The 24,566-nt window shown below is 41.7% G+C and overlaps 2 protein-coding genes across 3 annotated transcripts in view; both read right to left on the minus strand.

Moving 5' to 3' along the window:
• Positions 1–2,122: 2,122 nt before the first annotated feature.
• ptrhd1 (peptidyl-tRNA hydrolase domain containing 1) lies at positions 2,123–5,312 on the minus strand. The gene is made up of 2 exons (XM_072451645.1): positions 5,067–5,312; positions 2,123–3,160 (listed from the first exon to the last, which is right to left on the minus strand). The coding sequence occupies exons 1-2, from the start codon at positions 5,274–5,276 to the stop codon at positions 2,990–2,992; spliced, it is 381 nt and encodes a 126-aa protein (XP_072307746.1). The 5' UTR covers positions 5,277–5,312; the 3' UTR covers positions 2,123–2,989.
• Positions 5,313–5,588: 276 nt separating this feature from the next.
• Positions 5,589–24,566, minus strand: part of fam184ab (family with sequence similarity 184 member Ab) — a 162,497-nt gene continuing 143,519 nt past the window's right edge. The window contains exons 18-22 of one of the 2 annotated variants that reach the window (XM_072443526.1): positions 20,354–20,500; positions 11,432–11,549; positions 11,231–11,335; positions 9,499–9,746; positions 5,589–7,313 (exon numbers count right to left, since the gene is read on the minus strand). In XM_072443526.1, coding sequence (XP_072299627.1) covers positions 7,229–7,313; positions 9,499–9,746; positions 11,231–11,335; positions 11,432–11,549; positions 20,354–20,500 — 703 coding nt within the window. In that variant the 3' untranslated portion in view covers positions 5,589–7,228. The remainder of the gene's footprint in view (positions 7,314–9,498; positions 9,747–11,230; positions 11,336–11,431; positions 11,550–20,353; positions 20,501–24,566) is intronic. The other variant, XM_072443534.1, reaches the window with a different exon arrangement.

A 24,566-nucleotide genomic window follows, 5' to 3' on the forward strand; every position in this document is an offset into this window, starting at 1 on the left:
TTCTGTATTAGGACCGGGGTCCCATGACGGCGCTCAACCCCATGCATCCGCTTAATCATCCCCCAAACATCCCCGAGACGCGTTTCTCTCCCAATTTTGGAACAATACCGCCTCCAACAGGCACTCTTGGCCGTTCTTACAGTTTTCCGCACAACAGCGCGGGCCCTCTTGTAGTCAATGAGGGCACCCTCAGTGTGGGTAACCCTTAGCCGGCGAAACGCCGCATTTCTCGCCCTAACAGCATAACCACATGCTTCATTCCACCACGGCACCCGCTTCCTATGTCCACTACCACCACTCTTAGGAATCGTGCCTACCGCTGACTGCGTGATGAGCGAGACAATTGCACTATTGAGATCATCCACCTGAGTCAATCCTCCTTCCTGCAGAACCCTAGAACCATCATCAGCTTTCCTCAGTAGGTGGTGGTAATGTAACGCTTGAATACCAACCGCCATAAGAATTGGATGCCAACCGCCATAAAACAACAACAACAACAACAACAACAACCAGCCGCCATAAAACAACACGCTGACGGTGGATTATTGAGCGTTGTTTGGATATTACGGCAACATAGAGGAACGCCTCGGTCCGTATGACGGGGAAGAAGAAGAGGAGGCGTGACCTGGTAGGTGACGATATGAACAGCGGGGAGGACTCCCCTGGAGCCACTGATCCTGTGCAGCGTAGGGCGTCTTCTTGCTCGTCTATGGAGGGCTCTCTCAGTGAGGAGCAGGGCGGGGGGGTTGCAGATGTCGGGGATGTGAGTTCAGAGTGTAAGGTGTTCATAAAGCTCGCGCAGGATAATGCGTCCTTTAAGGGGTGGGATCCGATGGCGTTGACAAGGAGCCTGACTGTAGCTGTGGGAGTGGTCAAGCATGCGAGTGTCCTTAGGGATGGCTCGCTGCTGGTCGTGTGCAAGGACGTGGCTCAGCAAAGGAAGGCGATTGAAGCTAAGTGTCTGGGGGGGAAGGACATTCTTGTGTCTGATGCTGTAAGAGGCACGGTCAGGGGAGTTATCGTAGGCGTCCCTACAACGACATCTGTGGATGACATAAAGGAGAATTTGACTGGAGCTAAGGTGGTGGATGCTAGGCGGTTGAAGGTGACCCGGGATGGGGTAAGGTGTGACAGCCTGTCGATAATGATTAGATTTGAAGGTGAGATCCTGCCTCGTGTGGTGTGCGTTGGGTACATGCGCTATGGCGTACGCCCATATGTTCCGCCGCCCCTGCGTTGCTTCAAGTGCCAGCGCTTTGGGCATATTGCAGCGGTCTGTAGAGGGAAGCAGAGGTGTGGTAAATGTGCAGGAGACCACGAGTATGGGAAGTGTGACGAAGGAGCAAAACTCAAGTGCTGTAACTGTGGGGGAGAGCATAGCTCTGCCTACGGGGGATGCGTGTTCAGCAAGAGGGCTGCTGAGGTGCAAAAAGTTAGAGCCTCTCAAGGCATATCCTACGCGGATGCGGTCAAGAAGGTGTCTGGTAGTCAGGTGAAGGTGGATGCAGTGCGGGCTGCCAGTGCTGCTGGTGACCTAGGCGACAGGGGAGGGGGCAGCGTTGCCCGCGGCCAGGGGGAGGTCCCCACTGGGATCCCTGTGAGTGTGGCTTCCACGGGCAAAGGCCCTGTGGGTGCGGAGGATGTACTGGTTGTGAAGAGGAAAGATTTCTTCCTCTTTATGGTGGAAGTGATTAACTGTACTGGGCAAACCAAGAAGAGATCCGAAAAGACTAGGATCATCGCTAAGGCTGCAGGGAAGTACTTTGGAGCTGGGGGTCCCGAGTGGACGGAGATAGAGGATGCGCTGCGGGAAGGCGCCCTGCCCCATTCTGGCAATGGGAGTGGGGGGGCTCCCGATGCGCCGTCAGGTTCCGGGGGCTCATAATGGCGGTGGTTGTCTTGCAATGGAATGCACAATGACAAAGGCATCTCATGACCTCTTGGGCTTTGTCAAAGCACTGGAAGAACAACTTTTAGGACTACGACAAAGTCTGGGGAATAAAGTCTGGCGGTAATGGGACACTCGGATGCCAACCGCCATAAAACAACAACAACAACAACAACTTCATCCTTACATTATGTTTACATTTATTCAGACCCAAGACCAAAGCAGGACCCTTTGATTTATTTTGCTTCTATCGTTATTCATTGTTGTATGTTGCACCTTTAATGCCAAAGCAAGTTCATGTTTTTGAATCCTGTTCATTGACAAAATAAAGCCCTTCCTGATAGTGATATACAGATCTATCCTTAAGTGAACCATTGTTTTGGAGACTCATTTGAACTCTTTACGCTCTGAAAATAAACGGCTCCTCTCTGCCACCTACTGTTTGAATGTGCTAAAATAAACATGCCTTCATGGTGTTGAAACATACCTCTTTAATCTAGCATTTTATTTTGATTTATTGCATTGAAATAGATAAAGCCCATATACTTTTATTGTTTTGGAGCATCTCTGATACAAAAATAATCTCTTGTCTCGCGACAAGAGCTTATTTTGTGAGACTAACTCTCATAACACAGTTGTGTTGACAGTATGGAGTAAACTGTTTTGGCTGACTGGAATTATTTGTAATAATTATTTCCCCCTTAAGTCAGAGGTTTGTAATTTGAGTCAATCTTCAATCTGTTCCAGTAGCAATTATGATTTACTGCTGCAGTGGGTTGAACTCCCAAGAACACCAGTTTTTACAGTAAAGGTTACACCAGTCTCACTCTTACGGGCATGAAACTGGCCCTGACCCCAAACATGACCTGTCTGTGTCTCCAGATACAAGGTAAACATGTTTACACCAAATATAGCCCTTACTGATTACAATTATAATGCAGATTTATTCTTATTTTACAATAACATGACATTCTGACATTAAATAAACAGTGTGCATTATTTAAAGACATCACTATCATAAGTAAGACAATGTGTCCTGTTGGCCGTCTTCAGTTGGGGCAGTTACAGTTCCATTGTCCTTTCACACTCTCAGCAGCTCAGTTATTTGAACAGTTTGAACTTCTTCAGCAGAGGCTGGACAGTGTCTTTGGGATAAGGCTTTAGAGCCAAACAAGTGGGGATGTTCTCCGGCTGCTCAATCCACACTTTATGTAACAGTCCAGCCTGAGTCAGAGTCTGGGACAGTCCGGACAGGGCCGCCTCATCTGGAGCCTGGACAACACACATCCAGAGATCATTACAAAACAATAGTTACAGATGTGTCCCATGAGCTGTGGGAGCTGAACAGGTTTGGTAATCCACCAAACATATTTCTAAAGACAAAGTGTGGTAACATATTTCTACAGAGTAACATGGTAATATATAGTAGAACAAGGTTTAGTTGTATCATCTGGACTCAGTTTTAGAAAAAACAAGACGTTTCAACTCTCATCCAAGAGTCATTGTCAATTGCAAATTTACACCGGGAACTCAAATATCTATCGTGCATCTTGAAGCCTCTAATCACTCGTTTGAAGACGGTGAGGTGAAGATTTTAAGCAGGGAGAAAAGATGGTTTGAAAGAGGAGTTAAGTAAGCTATTTTTGTTAAAAAAGAAAGGCCTTCTTTAAACAGGAATGGAGGGTTAAGGTTCAGTATTCATGTGGTTTATAATGGAATTCTGAATCCCTGGAGAGGTAGAGGACAAAGACATTCTGATGTTAATCAGGTCCTCAGGGTAAGTGAGCCAGGGACACACAAAAACAAAAGGGAGACTAATAGTCCATTAAAGGGCTGATAGTAAACAAGAGGCTAGTCTGATAAAAAAGAGGTGTAAGTTTCTGTAGAAACACAACAATTTTCTCTTCTACTTCAGCCCGGAGGGCGGGGCTTACCACAGAATAGAATAAATATCTGAGTTCCCGGTCTAAAATCGCTCTTGGATGAGAGTCGAATTGTCTTGTTTTTTTCAAAAACTGAGTCCAGATGATACAACTGAACCTTTTTCTACAATGGAACACTCCTGGACGAATAAGGGATTACACCCACATATGGTAATATATAATTTCACAGATGCAGTTAGGATTATCTCCATTTCTATTCTGCTTTACTATTGACTATATCAGCCATTATCAAGCCAAATAAACCCCTAAAAGATATATTTAAAACACATTGATGCAACATTAATATACAGTGCGCACGTTACACATGTAGTTTAACTGTATACTACATGTGTAATAAACATCCTGGTGATACAGACTGTATATTACACATGTAGTTTAACTGTATACTACATGTGTAATAAACATCCTGGTGATACAGACTGTATATTACACATGTAGTTTAACTGTATACTACATGTGTAATAAACATCCTGGTGATACAGACTGTTTATTACACATGTAGTTTAACTGTATACTACATGTGTAATAAACATCCTGGTGATACAGACTGTTTATTACACATGTACTATTACTACATGTGTAATAAACATCCTGGTGATACAGACTGTATATTACACATGTAGTTTAACTGTATACTACATGTGTAATAAACATCCTGGTGATACAGACTGTTTATTACACATGTAGTTTAACTGTATACTACATGTGTAATAAACATCCTGGTGATACAGACTGTTTATTACACATGTAGTTTAACTGTATACTACATGTGTAATAAACATCCTGGTGATACAGGCTGTTTATTACACATGTACTATTACTACATGTGTAATAAACATCCTGGTGATACAGGCTGTTTATTACACATGTACTATTACTACATGTGTAATAAACATCCTGGTGATACAGACTGTTTATTACACATGTAGTTTAACTGTATACTACATGTGTAATAAACATCCTGGTGATACAGACTGTTTATTACACATGTAGTTTAACTGTATACTACATGTGTAATAAACATCCTGGTGATACAGGCTGTTTATTACACATGTACTATTACTACATGTGTAATAAACATCCTGGTGATACAGGCTGTTTATTACACATGTACTATTACTACATGTGTAATAAACATCCTGGTGATACAGACTGTTTATTACACATGTAGTATTACTACGTGTGTAATAAGCAGCCTGTCTGTGCGGGGCACGTGGCTCTGGGTCATGTCTTACCCCCAGCACCACTTTGTGCATGGAGTCCAGCTCCTGGAGGTACCGCTGTGTGTCCGGGTCCGTGTAGTGCAGGTGGACAGCGGCAGTGGCGGCATGACAGGCCTGAGTAATGACGGCTCCCAGGGGCCACGACAGCGTGTGAACCAGGTCTGAACGGACAACCACGTACTGTACCAGCCGAGCAGGAGCCGCTGCTCCCGGAGCCGCCATCTTCACTGCAGGCACAACGTCACTTCTATGACGTCATCACGCAAATATGCTGTTTATCTTCCGGTTTAGATTTTTGGCTCGTCGTGGAAAAAAATAGTGCCACCACGCGACCATTGTATGTACATCACTATTATATGTTTCATTCTAGAGGGCTCATGTTAGCCCTCTTGCACACAGAAAGTACTGTTGACAGGCCTGTGCCTAAAACATGGCAATTATAAAAGGACCAAAGTTTATTTGTTCACACATGAAATAAGAAGCAGCTCAGAGTATGCCATTTGTTGGACTAACCTTAAAAGGACCAAACAATACTGTAAATGTCACAATAATTCTTTATTAAGCATACACATTATAATATAAATATAAAATATGCTATTTTTGTTTTTAAAATTGGTGAGACATCATTATATCTGTGTTGAGACAGACATCCATACAAACTGTTTGAATATCCTAACAAAATCTGCTGAGACGTCTAACGCAGCTGTAACAAACTTGTCGTGATGGTGTCGTCCTAAAACCAGTCCAAAGTGTGGCACCGAGCTCGTCCCAGGTCCGCCCTGGGCCCAAAGACGCTGGATGAGAGAGCACAACAACCTACCTTTGAAAGTCTTCAGATATATGTTCTGACAGGAGTCCAACGATGGTGTTTAGCAGCATGAGAATGGATCACGCATTGTCATCTAAATCCAAGAGATAGCTAAACCAAAATGCTGTCAAATAAACATTGATGATTATTGTCACTGTACTATGAGAGAACTCTTCCACAGTGAAACAATCAAAGAGAAACAATCAGATTTGATAGTGAAGAAGTCTGAGCTCACTTCAGTTTCACCAGTCGACTTGTGTATATCGTACAACAGTCTCAGCATGTCTCAAACTATGTTTCTGCAAATACAATTTTCCAAGCCAGTTACATTTATTTTCTATTGAAGTCCTGTAAACATGAGATAAACCTTTGAGTGAGAAATATAAATGAATGCAGAATAAACGTCCTCTTATTTGGCATTCAGCCTCAGACATTATAGGACAATTACTACTATACAATACATACAGAAGAATATTGTCTGGATCAACACAATTTCAAAACACACACAATCGGATAAAACAGAGTGTCCACTGTCCCTGTCCTCACTCATATGGCAACGACTGGTCAGGACTTGAACAGTCTCACTTCACTTTGCTTATAAAGTCAAAAGGTCTTTGATAAAAGTGTATCTACAGTGAAATATTACAGCTTTTGGCACAAGAGTATAAAATTAAAATCTTTATACATTCATCATAAGTATGCTATATAGTATTCTTGAATTTGGTGACTATGTATTTTGGCAGTTAAAGTTGCCACTTTATTTAAATTTGAGGTAGAAACAGATAATCAGATCTTCCCGCCCTGTGTCACATGGCACTATAAGAACTCCTCTTGAATACAGTAAATACAATATTTTGAGTTACACTGATTATTTTAGCTTTGTTACTTCATTCAATTTCTTGTATAAAGTTAATGTAATCATAATAAATAAAAAGAAACATGTTATACACAGATATACATATGTATATTGAATATTGCTATAACTCAACATGAATAGCTTATAACCACAATACAAATAATAACTATATGTAAATAAAACATGATGCATCTCATTCACTTGTCACTGTACACAAATGGTAAATGCTTTGTGATACGTCTCCATTGACTTGCAGAAACATAGTGTTTTATGCCTTGTTGTACCTCCTTTACATCTAACCTCATGAAAGTCCATGACATCATTTTTTTGTATTTCCTTCTCTTGTCGACTGAATGCAAAGGAAACTGACCCCAGACTATGACAATAAATAACAAATAGTTTTTAACATTTTGCTCTTTTTATGTGTTTTTTTCTTCTTCCTTTTTTCAATGTTTTTGTTCTTGTTTGGTAGACATGCTGAATCCTCGTGTTTTGCAGGTCTGTGGTCAGTCAAAAGGAAAAGTACTGAGCGAACCATTCCTGGCGCTGATCATCTGGGGAGTCCAGGCTGGACGGGTCCTTGCTCTCAGGAGGGCTTTGGTGGAGACAATATCAGAAAATATACAGGTGAAGATACGAGCTAATGGTCAGCATGGTCTTAGACATCATGGTCAAGTCAATAAACACCCTCATTAGTTTAAATCATGTATATATTCTAAATGCATTCTTTTGTAATGTAGAAAACAGTAATGGTAGAGTACTTAAACAAGTTGTCCACGAGAGGGCAGCAAAGCCTTTAGAACCCACAATAGTTTGAGTAGCCAGTTCTGTACATTTCCCCCCCATTACGTCACAATAATTTACAATAAGCTCCTTGGATATTTCAATTTCAATTACATTAGGCGAAAGTTTATTTTCTTTCACTAATTTTAAGTTGTAAGATTAATTAGTGCCTTCTCAAAGTAGCAAAGGTAAATCCTTCATGAATCGATCAAGACCCGATTGCTTTGTAAACCGTGCTCTCTTTGTTGGTATTTTCCTACACTTTTCACTCTGTTACAAGACATTAACCTGGTTTGCAGCATGTAACTGTTGAGCAGAGGTGTGAGAAAAAAATCTATTCACCCAAATATCGCGATACACAGAGTCAATACTCCAATATCCATATCACGATATTTTGATGACGTCATGCATATTAACGAGGTGGCATTGCTGCTTGGATTTCAAATACTGGCAGAAATTGGCCAATTCTGCAAAGACAGTAGAGGGCAGCACTGAGCCTCTGAGCACACGTTCTGTCAAAGTGTAAATTATTGTATTTATAAGAAGAGACAAGGAGTTTATTAATTCTGGAAAAAGGATGTACCCTGTGTTAAGTCATTCAGTGTCAATACTTTCACAGAGAATCGTTCAGTATCAATACTAACTGTAGCGGTGTCTCTTTTATTACTCATCAAAGCAGAAAAAAATATTGTTTTAATTTTGTGAAAGTCAAAGATTAATCTCAATAGATTGTCATTGTCACCAGTATCGTGATGTGTCGTGAAATATGTGAATCGTGATACGTATCGTCAGATTAGAGGCAATGCACACCTCTGTATGAGCAGCAGCAGAACATGCAGCAGCCCAACCACGACCCACAGCATGCTGACCACAACACAAACCCCAGAGTCCAGAACGAGCAGCTTTTATTGGACAGAGCAGCAGCACGGCCACGCCCATCAGCACAAATATCTCCTACATCTTCAGCTCAGAACAAATAAGGTTAAGTTTGGAGTTGAGGAGAAGCTTGTGCAACATGCTGAAGTTACATGAGATGAAGGATGGAGATGTGACGAGTACATGACAGACATGCACAAACAGAAACATAACATAACATACTGCATAGACAGAACTCTTTGCATTCCAAAGCCATTCTCTGAAGCTTCAGTCGCAGTGTGGGGCGGTGGCGGCCCAGTCTGGAAATCTCATGTGTGATAAAACTCGATGTAACATCATCTGTTGCTCCAACACATTAAGGCACTCTCAGCTCTTAATTCACACAGAGCCGCACGCAGCGCTGCTCATGATTACATGCTGCTAATGGTTTATGACAGAGCCACCGCACACCCGGCCCACCAGCCCAAAGACACCACCCGTCTCGCACACCCGTCCCGCACACCCGGCCCACCAGCCCAAAGACACCACCCGGCCACCAGAGATTCCAGAGATTCCACCAGAGAGAACACTTTAGGTGTAGAAGTGCCATTCAAATGTAAACAAGACTAGAGAAATTGCACTTATGACTAAGTTAATAAACTATAATAAAACATGTTACTGAGTATAAATACAGTTACTTTGGTCTACATTAAATAATAACCTTAAACAGACATTTGTAGCTTTTGAAAAGCCCAAACATCAATAAAACTAAAAACGTAAATGTCTTTAAATATGGCTATTGTCTTTGCAAATGGCAGCTTCTTAACATGATTGATATTAGTCCAGACAATTCAGTAAATATCATCCAACTTTCAGTTGGATTGCAAAATGCTAAGAATGTTATTTACTTTAGTGACATATTCATGCTAGCTCGAGCTCTAATGGTGCACACATGATGCACTCGTATCATTTGATCAGTGCACAACTTTCAAACAACGTTTTTCCATTTACAATTATAAAAATATACTTCACTCAGCCAAGTGTAAAGGGTTTCACTTTTGTCTTTGACATGTGGCTGAAATTAGTCCTGAATAAAGTGGTGGCTCCAGAGTCATTGCTCAGCACGAGCCCGTCACTCTCACCTCATGAACTTCTTGGTTTCGGTGGGAGGGGTCGGCGGGGGCAGAGGTTTGTTGGAGTTGAGCTCTAGGTGATGCAGGGGGGAGTTGGGGAGGGGGTCTAGGCGGCCACTGGGGGCTTGAGGCGGAGCAGGATGTGGGAGGCACCCACTTCCTGTACCGGCCACGCCCAAACCGGCAGCCTCCAGCCCCCTGACATTAGAAGAGCTGCTCAATCTGGTGGTGAAGGATTTCTCATTCTTTCGCTTTTGCTACACAGAAGACAAGAAAGGAGTGGCACCGGGGTCAACGAGGAGCAGGAGGGAGGACGGCAACAAAACATGGACAATGCACAAGCTAAATATAACAAGAGCAACCAAGTCTCCAAAGCTTGAACTTAATTTGTGAATTCAAGTCCAAAACAGTTGAAACTGCATTAGATGAACCTAATGCCAGTTTATCAAGTGCTGAGCCAGACGAGTGTTTCCATTATGGACTTCAGTACTTCAATCAGTCTGAATGAGCTGAGTGATTACTTTAATTTGATAAAAAGCCGTACAACATTTAATGCCGATAATGTCCGTTCTCTAAATGTGTGGAAACGTCAGCATAGATTCATTTGAATTAGGAGACTGGGTTGAACCAAACATATGGAGGAAAAAGGGCAAACTAAAGACACATGACGTTAAGGAACAGCAGCAGGAGACGAGACAAAGAGATTAATCCAAATGTGGCCAGAAGCAGAACGAATGAGTAAATCCAGAGTTATCTCTCAGTCCTTGAACACACCACCAGCGGCTCGGAGCTGTTCAAATGAGGAGAGATGGTTTGGAAAGCAAAGGAGCTGAACACAGTAAACAAACCCTGATGAATTCAATCATAAGGATGTACAAGTGTGAAACAGACACGAAATGAAATGAGTGGCACGAAATGAAATGAGTGGCACAACTTGTCCGCACTCCAAATGAGCTTTGAATCCAATCGATAGGCTCGATACTCATTCATCTCATTCTTTTAAACAGCTTAATATGTAAAAATTGTGTTCACATGTTCTGCATTCAGCCTCTGAGTCGTTTAGACATTGCATTGAGCTTCGGTGAGGACACTCCATGTTTTGAGCTGCTTTAATGCAGTTGGATTCCAAGAGTTTGCCGTCATTGTCATAGAAATGGTGCACAGTTTGGATGTTAAGTGCAATAAAAGGTGCTTTGTCCCATTAGCACAGTAAAGATGCGCGCTATAAACATGTCAAGGAGACATTACGACTGCTGCAAACATTTGAAACACACTCTTTGTTCCGTCTCCGTTTGTCGTCCGTGAGAAGATAATCAGAGCTCGTTCTTTTACCACACAACATTGCCTCTAAACGTCTCGATGTTGCACTTAACTGACTTTTTTCTTTTCTTTTTTATAGCAAATTATGTACGTTATCCTCCATTCCACATGATGTATGAACCTCCTTTGTGGTCTTTCTGGAGACTCGCAGCACTCGTAAACACCCATTTATATCACACATTCCATCTCCGTTCGCTCTGTATCCGTCTTGATGGACTCGTTCATAAGCGTATTCGGTTTTCTTTTGTATCGCAGCGGTAAAGTTGTCGAAATATTACCCACGGATGCAACAGTGCAATGTCTAAAGCCGAGCGCTGATTTGCATGAGATGAGATGTAGTGGCCTTTTGTCCCGTTTAAAGCGTCAGGCTCTGGTCAGTTCTCCTCCTCTCCTCCGTGTGGCGCTGTGGCAGAGGACATACCTTGATGAGCGGGTTGATGACTCCTACGTTTGGACTGGCGTTGAACACTTTGTTGAAGTTGGTCTCTCTGTTGACCAACTCGAGCTGGTAGAACTTCTTATCGTCCTGGAGGAGGAAGACACGGCGACAGAATCGATTACACAAAACGAGACGCAAAGTTTGTGCTCGGTAAATGAAGGTGTTTTAATTGAACGTCCGTACCACCAGTTTCTTGACGAGCGATTCTCTCTCCGTGACCATGTCTTTGAGCTCTGCGATGATCTGAAGGTCTTCGGGGCGACTCTCTCTGTTCCTGAATTTATCCTCGGTCGCCTCCAAACTGCAGCACAAAACAGAAAAGGGCAATGTTTAGTCCAAAAAGAAATCAAAACAAAAGTGTTTGAATGCTGGAAATGTGGAATACAATAGAGAATAATGTAAGACAAACATGCACAAAGATTTAAGTGGATACAGTTTCTCTGCTGTGAACAGAATTTGAATCTACGCTTTCGTTTTAAATATTCTTTCTTTTCGATAGGTAGTTTTGACGTGTGAGAACTTCCTGAATTTATGGCCTCCCACTTGTTTCACAATTGCCCCCAGAGAAGCGGAGAGTCAGATAAAACCGGCTCGTTTTACAGCTCCTGATATCAGCTTCTTTAAAAGTCGAAGAACTCACACTGAAATGTGATTCGTGTAAAGGTGCTGGTGGCCAAAGGGTCTTTTACATAAGCTGAATATGTATGATATGGCTGTACGGCTGAAGTTGTGAGAGTGCAGTGGCTCGGAGGTGAGTGTTTGCCCACGCACTGAAAGGTTGGCGGTTCAATCCCAGCCTCTACATAAGAAGAAGCATAGAACTAGACTAAGCTGGAGCCTAAAATAAAGTTTGAGAACTTTGATCTGGACACAATGCAATTTAAATCATTTACTAAAAAGTGTGTATCTTCTGTATACCGTATTTTTTCATAGTTTTGTCTGGGGTGCGACTTATACTCCAGAGCGACTTATGTGATATTATTTGTTATTTTCACACTGACAACCACAAGAGGGCGCTCTAGGCTCTAAGCGACACAGAGGAAGAATCTGCACTTCCTCTTCCTCTTGTTTGTTGAGTATTTTAAAAGTGACACTGAGGAATTCAATGGATTTAGTGATTTGGGGTAAAACTGATGCTTTGGTAAACTTGTTAGCATGTTCTTTATGCTATAGTTATCTGAATAACTGTTCATATGTTACGTTAACATACCAGACACTTACCACAGTTCTGTCTGTGCCTCATGTAGCTGAAGGTGTTAGCGTTAGCATACGTCATGTAGCTGAAGGTGTTAGCGTTAGCATACGTACACCTATTCACCATGTTCTCTCATCTGTTATTATTTAAAATGCATTTCAAGATTAAATGTCTGTTCTTAATCTTGGGTTTTAACAAATACATTTCCCAAAAAAATGCAACTTATACTTCAGTGCGACTTGTATATGTTTTTTTCTTCTCTATTATGCATTTTTTGCCTGGTGCTACTTATACTCCAGTGCAACTTATAGACCGGAAAAGACGGTAACTTTCCTCTCTAAAAGCAGTTCAGATCAGACACTTTCAGTTTTCAGACACCGTGGAAGTACAGGTTTTTCAACAGATTTGTCCTTCTTGTCTTCGTTCTCGTTGTTCCGTGACCTCTTGAGATGCACAAAGTCAAACCGTGTCACACAGAGAGAGGCAGAGTTCCATGTTGTTGCCACATCACAAGACCCTGATTCGGACTGACACTGTATTAAACATCGGCTGGACAGACACCAGCATTTTAGAAAGTGAGTGACCTTTAAATGGATGACTTGTCATTTGGTTTGTCTCTGCGACTCGACGAGCACACGCCGGCGCTCTGACAGTGACAGATGTGTCTCTGCACAGCTCCGGTTATCTGCACTGCCTTCTGCTGCGGCCGTGTTCCCTCAAACTCACTGGAACCTCGACAAAATGTGATTTGACTTTTAAATGGACTGTCACACGAGAGCGCTACTCCTCGAACGGAGAACTGCCCAGAAACACAGCTCTGGATCTTTTGTCGTTAACCTGCAAATTCATTACCGTATTTTCATTTTTTCATAGTTTTGGAGACTTATACTTATATTTATACTTATATACTTATACTAGAGTGATATTGTTTGTTATTTTCACACTTGCAACCGCATTTCATACTCCAGTGCAACTTATCTATATCTATTATGCATTTCTTTGGCTACTTATAGGAAAATACGGTATTTTGGCTGTCTATTTATGTGATTAATTAGAAAAGTACGAGGTTGAACATAGGGATGTCAAGTTTATTTGATTATATTGTTATTCAGTCACTATTCAGTCAATATAATCGAAAAAAGAAACAAATAATAATAATCATGGGAAGTGTAGGCAGCAACAATTAGTCATTTCAGTTCATCTATTCTCCAAAAAAGCCAGACTTAATATAAATTACTTTTTTTTTTATCAGTCTGTGTGCCAGTATTATTACCTTTTCATTCAGCAAGTTTGATTTAGTAATGCTAGTGAGGACGCAAATAAAGGATTTCACGGTTGTTTTTGGGTTAGTGCCATTGATCGTGAATAATTATGACGTTTCTTCTCACAATAATCGTAACTATATTGATATTGTGACATCGCTGTGGGCAAAAGACCAAAACAGTCACGTTCTTCAGTTTCAAACCCTGAATACAGAGCACACTTTTAATCTTTCGACAACCAGATTTGACCAAAGACAACCTGAAAAAACAAACAAACAAACAAACAAACAAACCTCAATGTGGTAATCTTGTCTCTCTTTTGTTTTTAAATTGAACAATCAACTGAAAGAATGATACACATATATTCATACATCATAATGTTGTGTATCTACTGCATTATTATTATTACATGATTAAAGTCACATCATAAAGCTCTATAGATGTGAGGCAATATTGTAGAAATAAGTAGAATACGCATGTTTTTTTATGGGGGAAAACACGCCGCGCTCACCTAAACATCACCATTTATTCATTTGTCTGTTTTCCTCCGTTTGTGTTGTTTGAGTCGTCGTTATTACAGAGCACGTGTCTGGCTTCATCTATTAAAACTGCACCGTGAACTTTACAATCTCACAGGAGAATACAATCTGAATTCAAGCTAGTACACGGTATATTTCCCGCACTCCCTGACGGTCCAGGTGTGACGCTTGAGCGAACAATCGGCCCAGAGTCACCGACACAGAAAAACCACAGTCTCCAAGTGAGTTCCCGGGTCACAGCTTCCTGCATCTGAAGCATATCGTTTCTAACCCCGGCCGGGCTCCGTTTCTTTAGCTGGAGTGGGAGGTGTAAAATAATGACGATAATGACGATAATGGTGTGAAACATTTTTGGTTAGAGTGCGTGTAAAATACATTTACAGTGCTATTACTGTATGCTACTTGTGATCATTGCTTTGGAGATAATGCAAATATTAACATCAACAAAGGTCTGGAACTGTTGCCTTGGATCCAGAAAGCGACACTTTTCCAATTATTTTCGAAGAGTGAGTCTGGTCTGGCCTCCGTCGGCTCGAGTCGAACTCAAACACAATGGGATTTATTTCAGCGGCGTGTGAGCCAAATGAGCTGGTCATCTTTCCTTTAGAACTAAATCAAACTTCTCTCACCTCAGAGGAACGACGCTTTGTGCTTCGCTCATTGATGCTGCAGAAATGAAGCCTGCGTAAATTCAGCCTGGAAGACCTAACTCCACCCATCTACGTCAAGGCCACCATGGAAGGACCCCTCTCCCCAGCGCCATCATCGCACTCAAGCGGGCGCCCGCCTGTCCGTCTGTGAGAGTCAGATCCCTCACTTCACCATGGACTCTCCCAGGTTTCTGCGCTTATCCCAAAGAGGTTATGCAGTTTTTCCTGGCCAAGAAGGAGGGTGAAAGGTCAGGGGGCGTCTGCACCATGGCCCTCGCACCTGCTCCTCATCCCCAATCAACGCTCTCAAGTGACTCCTCCTCGCTCCAATCAGCGCACAGGCGGTCGCATTTAAGCCCTCAGGCAGATGGCTCGGCCGCTCAAACCGTACTGCGACCCACCACCTCCCCTGCTCCTCCTCTACATTCCCCTCATCCTCTACCTTCTCTCCACATCTACCACCACCAGTCTCCAGGCTCCAGGGGGAGACATCTAATACAAATAGATCATGGAGTGCCCATGATTGCAACGTCTTCCGCCGGGGTCTGAGCGCCAAATAACTCACGAATAAAGCTTGCTAAACAGTCCGTTCCCGTGGTCTCTTTGTCTCTCCAGGGTGAAATATATATACGATATGACATTTTCTTTGTTCCTCGTGAGCAGCCATGTTTTTCTGTTTGTTTTTGTTGATTCAGACAGGTCATGTGTGTCCCTGATTGGCTCATCCACCTGTCAATCACACCCATCTGAATTCACGGAGATGAAAACAGTGAGCAAACTGACATCAATCTGTATAATATATATATGTCTGCACGTGTGTGGTTCTTTTTACAGCCCATCCTCTTGTTGTGCCGTACTTGAAGGTCAACCGTGATGTTTACAAGCACATTTAGAACATTTTTGATGGTTTGCTAAAGTATTGCTTGATCACTACTGCTGTGTGATGCATTAAAAGAAACAGCTAATGGACAACATTCTTGGACAATGTCTCTAATGCAGGGGTTTCCAAACCTCTTTTTGAAACTTGTATAGAGTTGAGGGCCACAAACAATCCTTCAAAATGTTGCATTTGACATAGTTTCAGTGCCTCCACAACTTTAATAATACATGGAACACTAATAATAGGTCGTTATAACATAAAAAATCTTGAATATTTCCAATTTTTTGTTGTTTGGACCAACACAAATTGGTCTGAGGGCCGCATTTGGCCCTCCATAGTTTGGACATGCCTGCTCTAATGCAACAGGATCTCAAAATACAATTATTTGCAAAAGAATATGTCATAGTGCACCTTTAAATGACACAATCTGAAGCTCGACCACTGATTTATCAAAGTTAACTGGAGCCAGGAAAACGGAGTGGGCCGAGATCCCTCAATCGTCGCAAAACGCAGCGCGCCGACTTGAATGAGCACCATCACAGCAATCCATCTAAAGTTATCCTGAACCTCCGCATTCATCCTCATCTCCGTCATTAGCGTTGCCGATTTGACCCTCTCTGTTCTGAGGTCACTGCGATCGCGCGAACACGGAGCGATTAAACGACTGTCAGACCTGTGGAGGGCACTAATCACCAGCACGGATCCCGTCGCAGCGGCGCGTCTTGGAATCACCGGGCGTTACGTTCAAGTTTGCCACTACAAAGACTGAATCATAATTAATTTCCAGCACCGGTGCCCTGCTTCGCTCCCCTTCTGTTCTTACGATCTGGCTGGGACGTACCATCTGCTTCTCTTTCATCACAAATTGGTCTTTTGTGTGTCCTTAAATGCCGGCCGGGCGTCCAACAAGTCTTATTTAATCTGACGGTTGATATGCTACGGACACAGATGTAGAAATCCTATGGAGGCTGAATATGTATGAGGTTTAAGTGGGAAAGCGTTTTGGCGGGAGGCGTCTGGGGAGGGGGACGCTCGTAATATTAATGAGTTCGGAGGAGCCGGTCGAGATGGATCAGTGATGGAGGTAATTAGATGGAGAGGAGCGCATCATCTCGGGGGTAAAGCGTCACACACGACGGGAGACGAAACAGAGCCAAGATCACTCAGTTTGACCCAGAAGAAATGTTGGCGTTGGAGGCATGATAATAAGGACAAATAATAATAAATGGATAATAATAATAATAATAATGAATGGATTATAAATAAACTCTGATGATATTTCAATTTACATCTTAACCAATCAGGACCTCAGGGGAAACAAGGAGCTAGAAGACTGTTTATGGAAATATTAACAGGATCATAAAGGCTTCATAACTCACAGGTCATATATGGCATACTTTTTGAACTCTTTGGACTACTTAGCCCAAGTGATATGTACCTTAACCTTAGTATTGCCTGTACAATAATGTGTGTCTTGAAAATATATCAGCCATGTCTTGGAATAACCAGACTTTGTATATTGTCAGCTTTTGCCAATTCAGTTTGAGCAGTAATTTAGATCGATCGATACATAACACTTTATTGTCAGATTCAAGATATGGAATGTGACTTGTATTGAAACAGCAGCTGATGTATGAATGACCTGAGGCTGTTAAAGCGTGGCACACAGTACAGATGGTAACAGCACATATTCTTTATGTAGAGGCAGGGGTCAGAAAATGATGGTAATCACGCTGCATTCTTATAGAACGAAGTCTCGAACAGTCCGTTTCAGGGTTAATCAGGTGTCAGAGTCCAGATTCTACAGAGACGAGAGAGAGGCTGCTGTAGCACACAGTACTACAGCCCTGCAGCACGCTGAGGGGGATGGAGCTGAAGAACAGCAGGAGCAACGATTGTGTGGTCCTGAAAGACCTGAGGCCACGGAGGAAATATATTCTCTGTTTGGTCTTTTCACAAGTGAAGTCAATGTGATGTTTCCGTGATAATTCAAAGTCGATCATGACTAAACAGTATGATCAGAATAATCCTGATGAAGATGTATGTATGTGAAACAGAAAGCATAACTTCTGGCATGTTTTTGATGTGAACATTTGAACATAGTATCCAAAGTACTTTAGTGGCATTGTGTCTCTCTGCTTGTCCAGTAGGTGGCGCTTGTTTCTAGAAACATTAGATTGAAAGCGGTTCAGTTTGGGGGAGAACGTTTCTGGACTCCTCACTAACAGTTTCCAAAATTCCATTTGCTCCAGCTCCTTCTTGGACAAATAACTTTGTGATGCGACTCATTACTCACACTGCGTGTCCAGAACAGCAGTGTTTATATCTCTGCACACACGCCATGTTCTTTGTAACTTTTCCATTTTAACTTTACATTCTTATTACAAATGCAACGCCAGTGGCCGACGCTATCCTTACTGCATGATACCCATTTCATAAATATTACAAGTACTGCAGTGAAATAAGACCTGACCCTATTACTAATGAATCAGTACATCCACCTCTAATGCGCCGAGAGCTTTTCAGTGCAGCGCCTCAGTGAACATGGCCCTGAGGTGTTTGCGTTATGTTAAAGCAGGTCAGATTGTTTTACATAAACATGAACTAAACATCCAAAGAAGCACAATCATAGCATAATTAAAATTGTCTTTTAAATTTGTCCAAATGTCATTTTCCCCCGTATATCTGATGTCCGTTACTACGTGGGTCCAGTCCTTGATCATTGGAGAGGTTTGTGTCAGCCATTTCTCTGTGATAGTCTTTTATTGTGTTCATGGCAGGAGTTTTGAGGCTAAAATACATAGTTCTAAAACTGAGAGGGACGGCAGTGTCAAAAACAGTCTGCAGTGCATTGTTTATTTCAGTCTGATATTCTTGAGTGACAGGACAGTCCCAGAACACGTCTGGCTGCCACATTTTCTCCGACAGTTTGCATTTCCTTGTGAATAATGAGGCATAGCATGGTGTTATGAAAAAAAAAAAAATGAATAAAAGTCCAGCAGAATTCCCTCCAGACATTTGATTTCGTGGTTCTCTGCTGGGATGGACTCACACTTTCCCACTCTTCATCTGTCAAAACAAGATTACCGTTTCTTTCCCACTTGTTTTTGATATATTCAGTAGAGTAGTTGTCCAGATTAGAAATGCATTAATATCATTTTGATATCATTCACCTTAAATATGATTTACAAGCCTTGAAATTTTGGTCAAAGGTTTATATTAGTAATTAGTTAAGTTTAATTTCTTGATTATAATAACTCCTTATTTGTAAATACCTTTATAAGTCCTGTTTCTCCAAACCAAAGGATTCTTTCAACATATCTTTTACAATCAGGTAAAACACTTCGCTACCTTTTGTAATCCAGACCTTGAATCTCAGGTCAGTTCTATTTGGTACAAAACCATAAACCAACCAGTTTAAGATTTTAATATATTTGTTGACTTTGTATGTTTTGATCAGCTCCTTCCATGTTGTAAGCACAGATTTTACCCAAGGATTTTAACTTCCTCCAAATGACTCAACCGCCTGTCCTCTGCCAGTAAGGCCTGCACAGGAACCACCGGCACAACATTGATCTCAATATTTTTCCATTGCGCTTCATACTCTGGATCACACGGTACAACAACGCTCTGATTTCAGCTGAAATAAAATATAGTTTCAGGTAAACTCAAACCTCCTTTTTTTCTGACAACTGGAATATTATCAGCAATATTATAATAAAACCGATAATAGATATACAAGTTTAGAAAATTGTCCATGCTGGAGCTAAAAAAATATATTTAAAAAAGCTTTTTGGGGGTTTTTGTTTTAATACACTTCAGGTGTGGCCAGAGTTATGTGTGGTGCATATAAAGTTAATGCCACAGAACCCAATACTTAGAATACTTTTCATCTTAACACAGATCCATGCACTGCACTCTGCAAAGTATCAAAAAGTAAGGTAACTTCAGAACTATGTATTTGGGCCTTAATACTTAATACAATAAATGGAACATAATCCTGGCAAAGCGGCACTGGCCATCAAGGACGGGACTGACATAATATTGGACACTCTCAATGTTGTTTTTTATATACCATACTTTTATATTTGAAAAAAATAAAGAAAAAATAGGTCATGTAGAATTCAAATAAAAGTAGTCACAACATATTGGCAGCATTAGTAACACGAGCTAATAGTGGTATTAGAAGTATTAGAAGCAGAAAAAACTTAAGCACTAAATTCATTCATGAGTTGCAGCTTCTTTCAGCTTCTTGAATACAGGTTTTGACATTTTTTTGTGTGCTCCTTTGATCAAAACTCCTGAAAGAATGATCACAGGTGACTGACCCCTTCCGTTTCGATTGTGAGTCGGTTTCGTCATTGCACTAACCTGTTTGTCGCAGCCGTCCATAGCTCATGATGCAAGCAAGATGATTACGAGGAAATAATACTAAACGTTGCATTTCTATTTATAACCAACCACCTGCTCAGAAAAAGGCTCTCATGAATAACGCATGAGGTGTGAGTGAGGCACAAAGAACTAACTTGGAGCGTGGGTGTAATTGTGACTGAATGGAGGCGATAATGTTGGTACTTACAGGATTTGGAGGGCTGAAATCTTGTCTTTGAGCACTTCCTGGGCTTTGTTAAAGTCAGATAACATGTTCTGTGTGTCTCTGCTGTGCGCGACGCTCAGCTCGGACAACTCTCGCTCGTGTCGCTTCAACAGCTCCTGTTCGTGGACCCTGAAAAACAAAACACAACAACTGAATGAAGGATGAATCCCATAGAGAAAGTCGGCTCTGATATTGGGAAATGCAATGGATCTGGGTTTGAGTCTGGATCAGACACCAGAAATGTAGTTATTTATTCATTAACCTTAATTTAACCAGGTCAATCCCATTGTGATCTAAAACCTCTTTTTGGGGGATAAGCTGGGTCAAAGTGAAAAAGAAGCGGCACAAAAATCATAATAATAAACAGAGCTACAATGGTTAAAAGCACAGACAATTTTGGAGGGTTTCTTGCTCTTTGCTTTTTTTTAAAATTGAGACCAGGTCACACAACCAGGAGACCTCATTGTAAAGCTTAGGACCTCCTGAATCTAGTTACCAAGTTTATTTTACAATCCACATTTATTTACAAAAGCCATCAGTCTGGGTCAAAGTTCAGGGGTTAAACCAAAGAGATTTAATAGAGTTACAGCAGCACAGCAGTAAATCAAACCCTGTAATTTCATGAAGGAAAGATGCTTAGATGAATTGAGTCTACGGCTTATTAATAAAAATTAGGTCTATTAGTCTGTTAGTTTGGAACGAGAAAAAAGCTTTGATTATATGTTCAACCTTTTGTAAGGAAAGACACTTTAAATCAGCTGATGCAGAAACCCCAAGTATCAGTAATAGAACTAAGAATGAGCTAATTTACTAGAACTGGTCTGTGTATGAGCGGTAAATTGACCACAACCATCAGTATGTATGTATCTGTGTTCCTAAAACAAAGACAAAAGCAAACAGATAAAGGAACTATTAGATATAATCTTCCCACATATAGAAGTCTTATATCTTCTAATCAGCTCCAAGTCTGTGAGATAAAAACAGGAGCAGCAGCAATAAACCAGGCTCATTATCTGCACTCCAAATGCATTAGGAATCAATAGGACCCAGAACGATAAGCAGTATCTATAATAGCACTGATGTCAATATAACATCAATATTAAATAGTTAAGCGCTGGTGAGAGCCGGCTGCTCGTGGCAACACTCGCTTTGGACCACTTTCACTTGCTGCACACGGACAGGACCATGGAGAGCGTTAAGAAGAGAGGAGGAGGCTGTGTTTGTGAACGAGAGGTGGTGCAAACCTGGACACAGCCAGACATTGAACTGTTGGCTGTTTGCATGAGGCCGTAGTATCTGCCCCGGGAGTTCTCCATGTTAGGGCTAAACGCACATCTATGCTGGACCATGAGTGTCGCCCCCTGCAGGACAATGAATGCTATAGCCCTGAATGTGTGTCACTCAGCTTTCATAATCATGTGCAATACTGAAATAATCATGTGCGATTCTGTGGCATAATGATCCCTGCGCAATATGTTCTGTCCATATAACTGAATATAACATATAGCTGTAAATAAGAGTGTTACCGTTAAGATTATAAGAGTTATTTCCAAGTTATCTGTTTTTATTATTATACTTCTGTGCCTAATCTGTGTTGCAACAGTGGAATTTCCCCATTGTGGGACAAATAAAGCTTCTCTTCTCTTAGTAATGTATTGTCTGCTTCCATCATTAACAGCGTCAGCAGCTTGCCTGACAGCTCTCACTCCCACTTCAACAAACCTTTCCAAATATACATATTACGCTGAAGAGGGTCCGCTTCATTTGAGGATTCAAACAGGCTTTGTCCCAATGTCCAAGTTACATCAATGTTTTTGTAATGTAAATGTGTTTTTTGTGACTGTCTCATTATCCATACATGTAGTGGTGATTAAATGTCACAGTTTTTCATCCTTTGTCAGAATGTGCAAAGGGAGAATTTGAATATTGGGTATATTTTGTATCATAATAAATTAAAAAATACAAAAGAAAAAAGCGAATTATAAATGGAACAAACCGTAATGTTCCAGTTCTTTCAAATTTAAAACTTAAATTAAAAGCAGGTTTGACTACATTTTTGTTAGAATGCCAAAATATCAGAAAAGTACTTAAAAAATAGTGAGATATTAATCTTTGTCAACATCGCCAGCTCCTCCTGAATAGTCTACTTTACACCAAGCCCATATTTATTTGGATTGCTGCACACGCAAACTGAAAAAGGCTCTGAGCACTTTCTCTCACATTGTCGCTGCCCAATATGAAATAAGTTTTATTATTGTGCAAACTGGCAAAAGTGTTCTCGTCCTTCTAATCGCGGGGAGCAGACATGGCTCTGGGAAGGAGAGCGCATAATGGATAGTTCAGATTAAATACTGGCACGATGCATAGAATGAGTTCCAGGAGCGTAATTGCTTGATAACACACTGTGAATGTAATTATTACAGAAATATAAGGACAACGTGGGAAGTGCCAGGCGGCGTTTTTAAAAATGCACTGCTCATTTAAGAGAGAAATGCATAAAAAAATACTTATACAGTCCCTATAGAAGCGTGGGAAGAAAGAAAACGTTTAATAAATTAAGTCAAATTATGTCTTTTGTCTAAAATGTTCATATTGGAGAGTGGTAATTACTGAATCTAACATTATGGACACATAATACGGGTTGGCCTGGTCATGAAACTAAATTAAACTAAAAGGTTTAACATTGACAGTTTGTGTTATAACTGTAAATATACTAGTAAACAAACGTATAACTTACAAAAGGAACACCAATACATGACATAGATTTGTCCTATTTCTACTCAAATTACCGGTAATTTTACTTAAATTAATTGGTGAGGGAACAACTTTATCACAATTCACGCACACTTACAAGCTTTACGTTTGATTAAAATAATTATAAATTCAACTTCCTGCTTTTTCTGAGTTAAAACTTTGCTGTGATTGGTTAAATCTGTCTCCAGACAAATGTTTCCCTTTGGATGAAGTGGGTGGAGAGAAAAATGACTCATTCAAAATCAATCAATTTTTCCAGAGTGACCCAGTTCAAACCTACTCAAAGCTCTGTTGGAGGAGTCAAGGAGACACAGTGAGGAGAGAGGAGTCAAGAAGACACAGTGGGGAGAGAGGAATCAAGGAGAAAAGGAGAAAGGAGTCGAGGAGAGACAGTGATGAGAGAGGAATCAAGGAGACACAGTGAGGAGAGAGGAGTCGAGCAGACACAGTGAGGAGAGAGGAGTCGAGGAGACACAGTGAGGAGAGAGGAATCAAGGAGAAAAGGAGAAAGGAGTTGAGGAGAGACGGTGATGAGAGAGGAATCAAGGAGACAAGGAGAGAGGAGTCGAAGAGAGAGGAGCCGAAGAGACACAGTGAGGAGAGAGGAATCAAGGAGACACAGTGAGGAGAGAGGAGTCGAGCAGACACAGTGAGGAGAGAGGAGTCGAGGAGACACAGTGAGGAGAGAGGAATCAAGGAGAAAAGGAGAAAGGAGTTGAGGAGAGACGGTGATGAGAGAGGAATCAAGGAGACAAGGAGAGAGGAGTCGAAGAGAGAGGAGCCGAAGAGACACAGTGAGGAGAGAGGAATCAAGGAGAAAAGGAGAAAGGAGTCGAGGAGAGACAGTGATGACAAAGGAGTCGAGCGGAATCGAATCTGAGACTTTGGGACACCACTGAATACGGTGCATTTGATTGACAGCTGGAGAATGGGGGAACTGAGGAGACGAGGAGAGGAAGCGAGGACAAAGATTGAGACGGGGCCATGTTAAAACCGAAACGAATCCGAGAGAACAACTTAAAAACCCGGCCAAACCGTCACACACGGTTCACCCCGGCGACCCCGGGTGACGAAATGAGACGAGTGTAAAATGTGCTGTTGGTTTTGGCCGAGTCCCCTCGAGGGCCGCACGCCCTCCCTCTCCTCTCCCCCTTTTATTTATTCATCAGACTATTTTTATCCCTGGATGCAGACGAGCGGTTACGTAACAGGAGGGGAAGTGTGCCGCGCTGGACGGAGCCCGCTAGCGCCCAGAAAATAAATACATTAAAAAAGCACTGAAGAAAAAGAAGAAGAGAGAGAGGAAGAGAGAGGAAGAGAGTGAGGAAGAGAGAGAGGAAGAGAGTGAGGAAGAGAGCGAGGAAGAGAGAGAGGAAGAGAGCGAGGAAGAGAGAGGAAGAGTGAGGAAGAGAGAGGAAGAGAGAGAGGAAGAGAGCAAGGA

This window comes from Eucyclogobius newberryi, unplaced genomic scaffold, assembly GCF_026437365.1.
Source record: "Eucyclogobius newberryi isolate DKJ021-1_F unplaced genomic scaffold, fEucNew1.0.hap1 SCAF_1, whole genome shotgun sequence".
Taxonomy (NCBI): Eukaryota; Metazoa; Chordata; class Actinopteri; order Gobiiformes; family Gobiidae; genus Eucyclogobius; species Eucyclogobius newberryi.

Excerpts from the sequence above, each read along its gene's own strand:
- ptrhd1 (XM_072451645.1), bottom strand. The coding sequence starts at position 5,276 with ATGGCGGCTCCGGGAGCAGCGGCTCCTGCTCGGCTGGTACAGTACGTG. Across the intron at positions 3,161-5,066 it reads TGCACAAAGTGGTGCTGGGG|GCTCCAGATGAGGCGGCCCT; the intron begins GTAAGACATGAC and ends TGTGTTGTCCAG.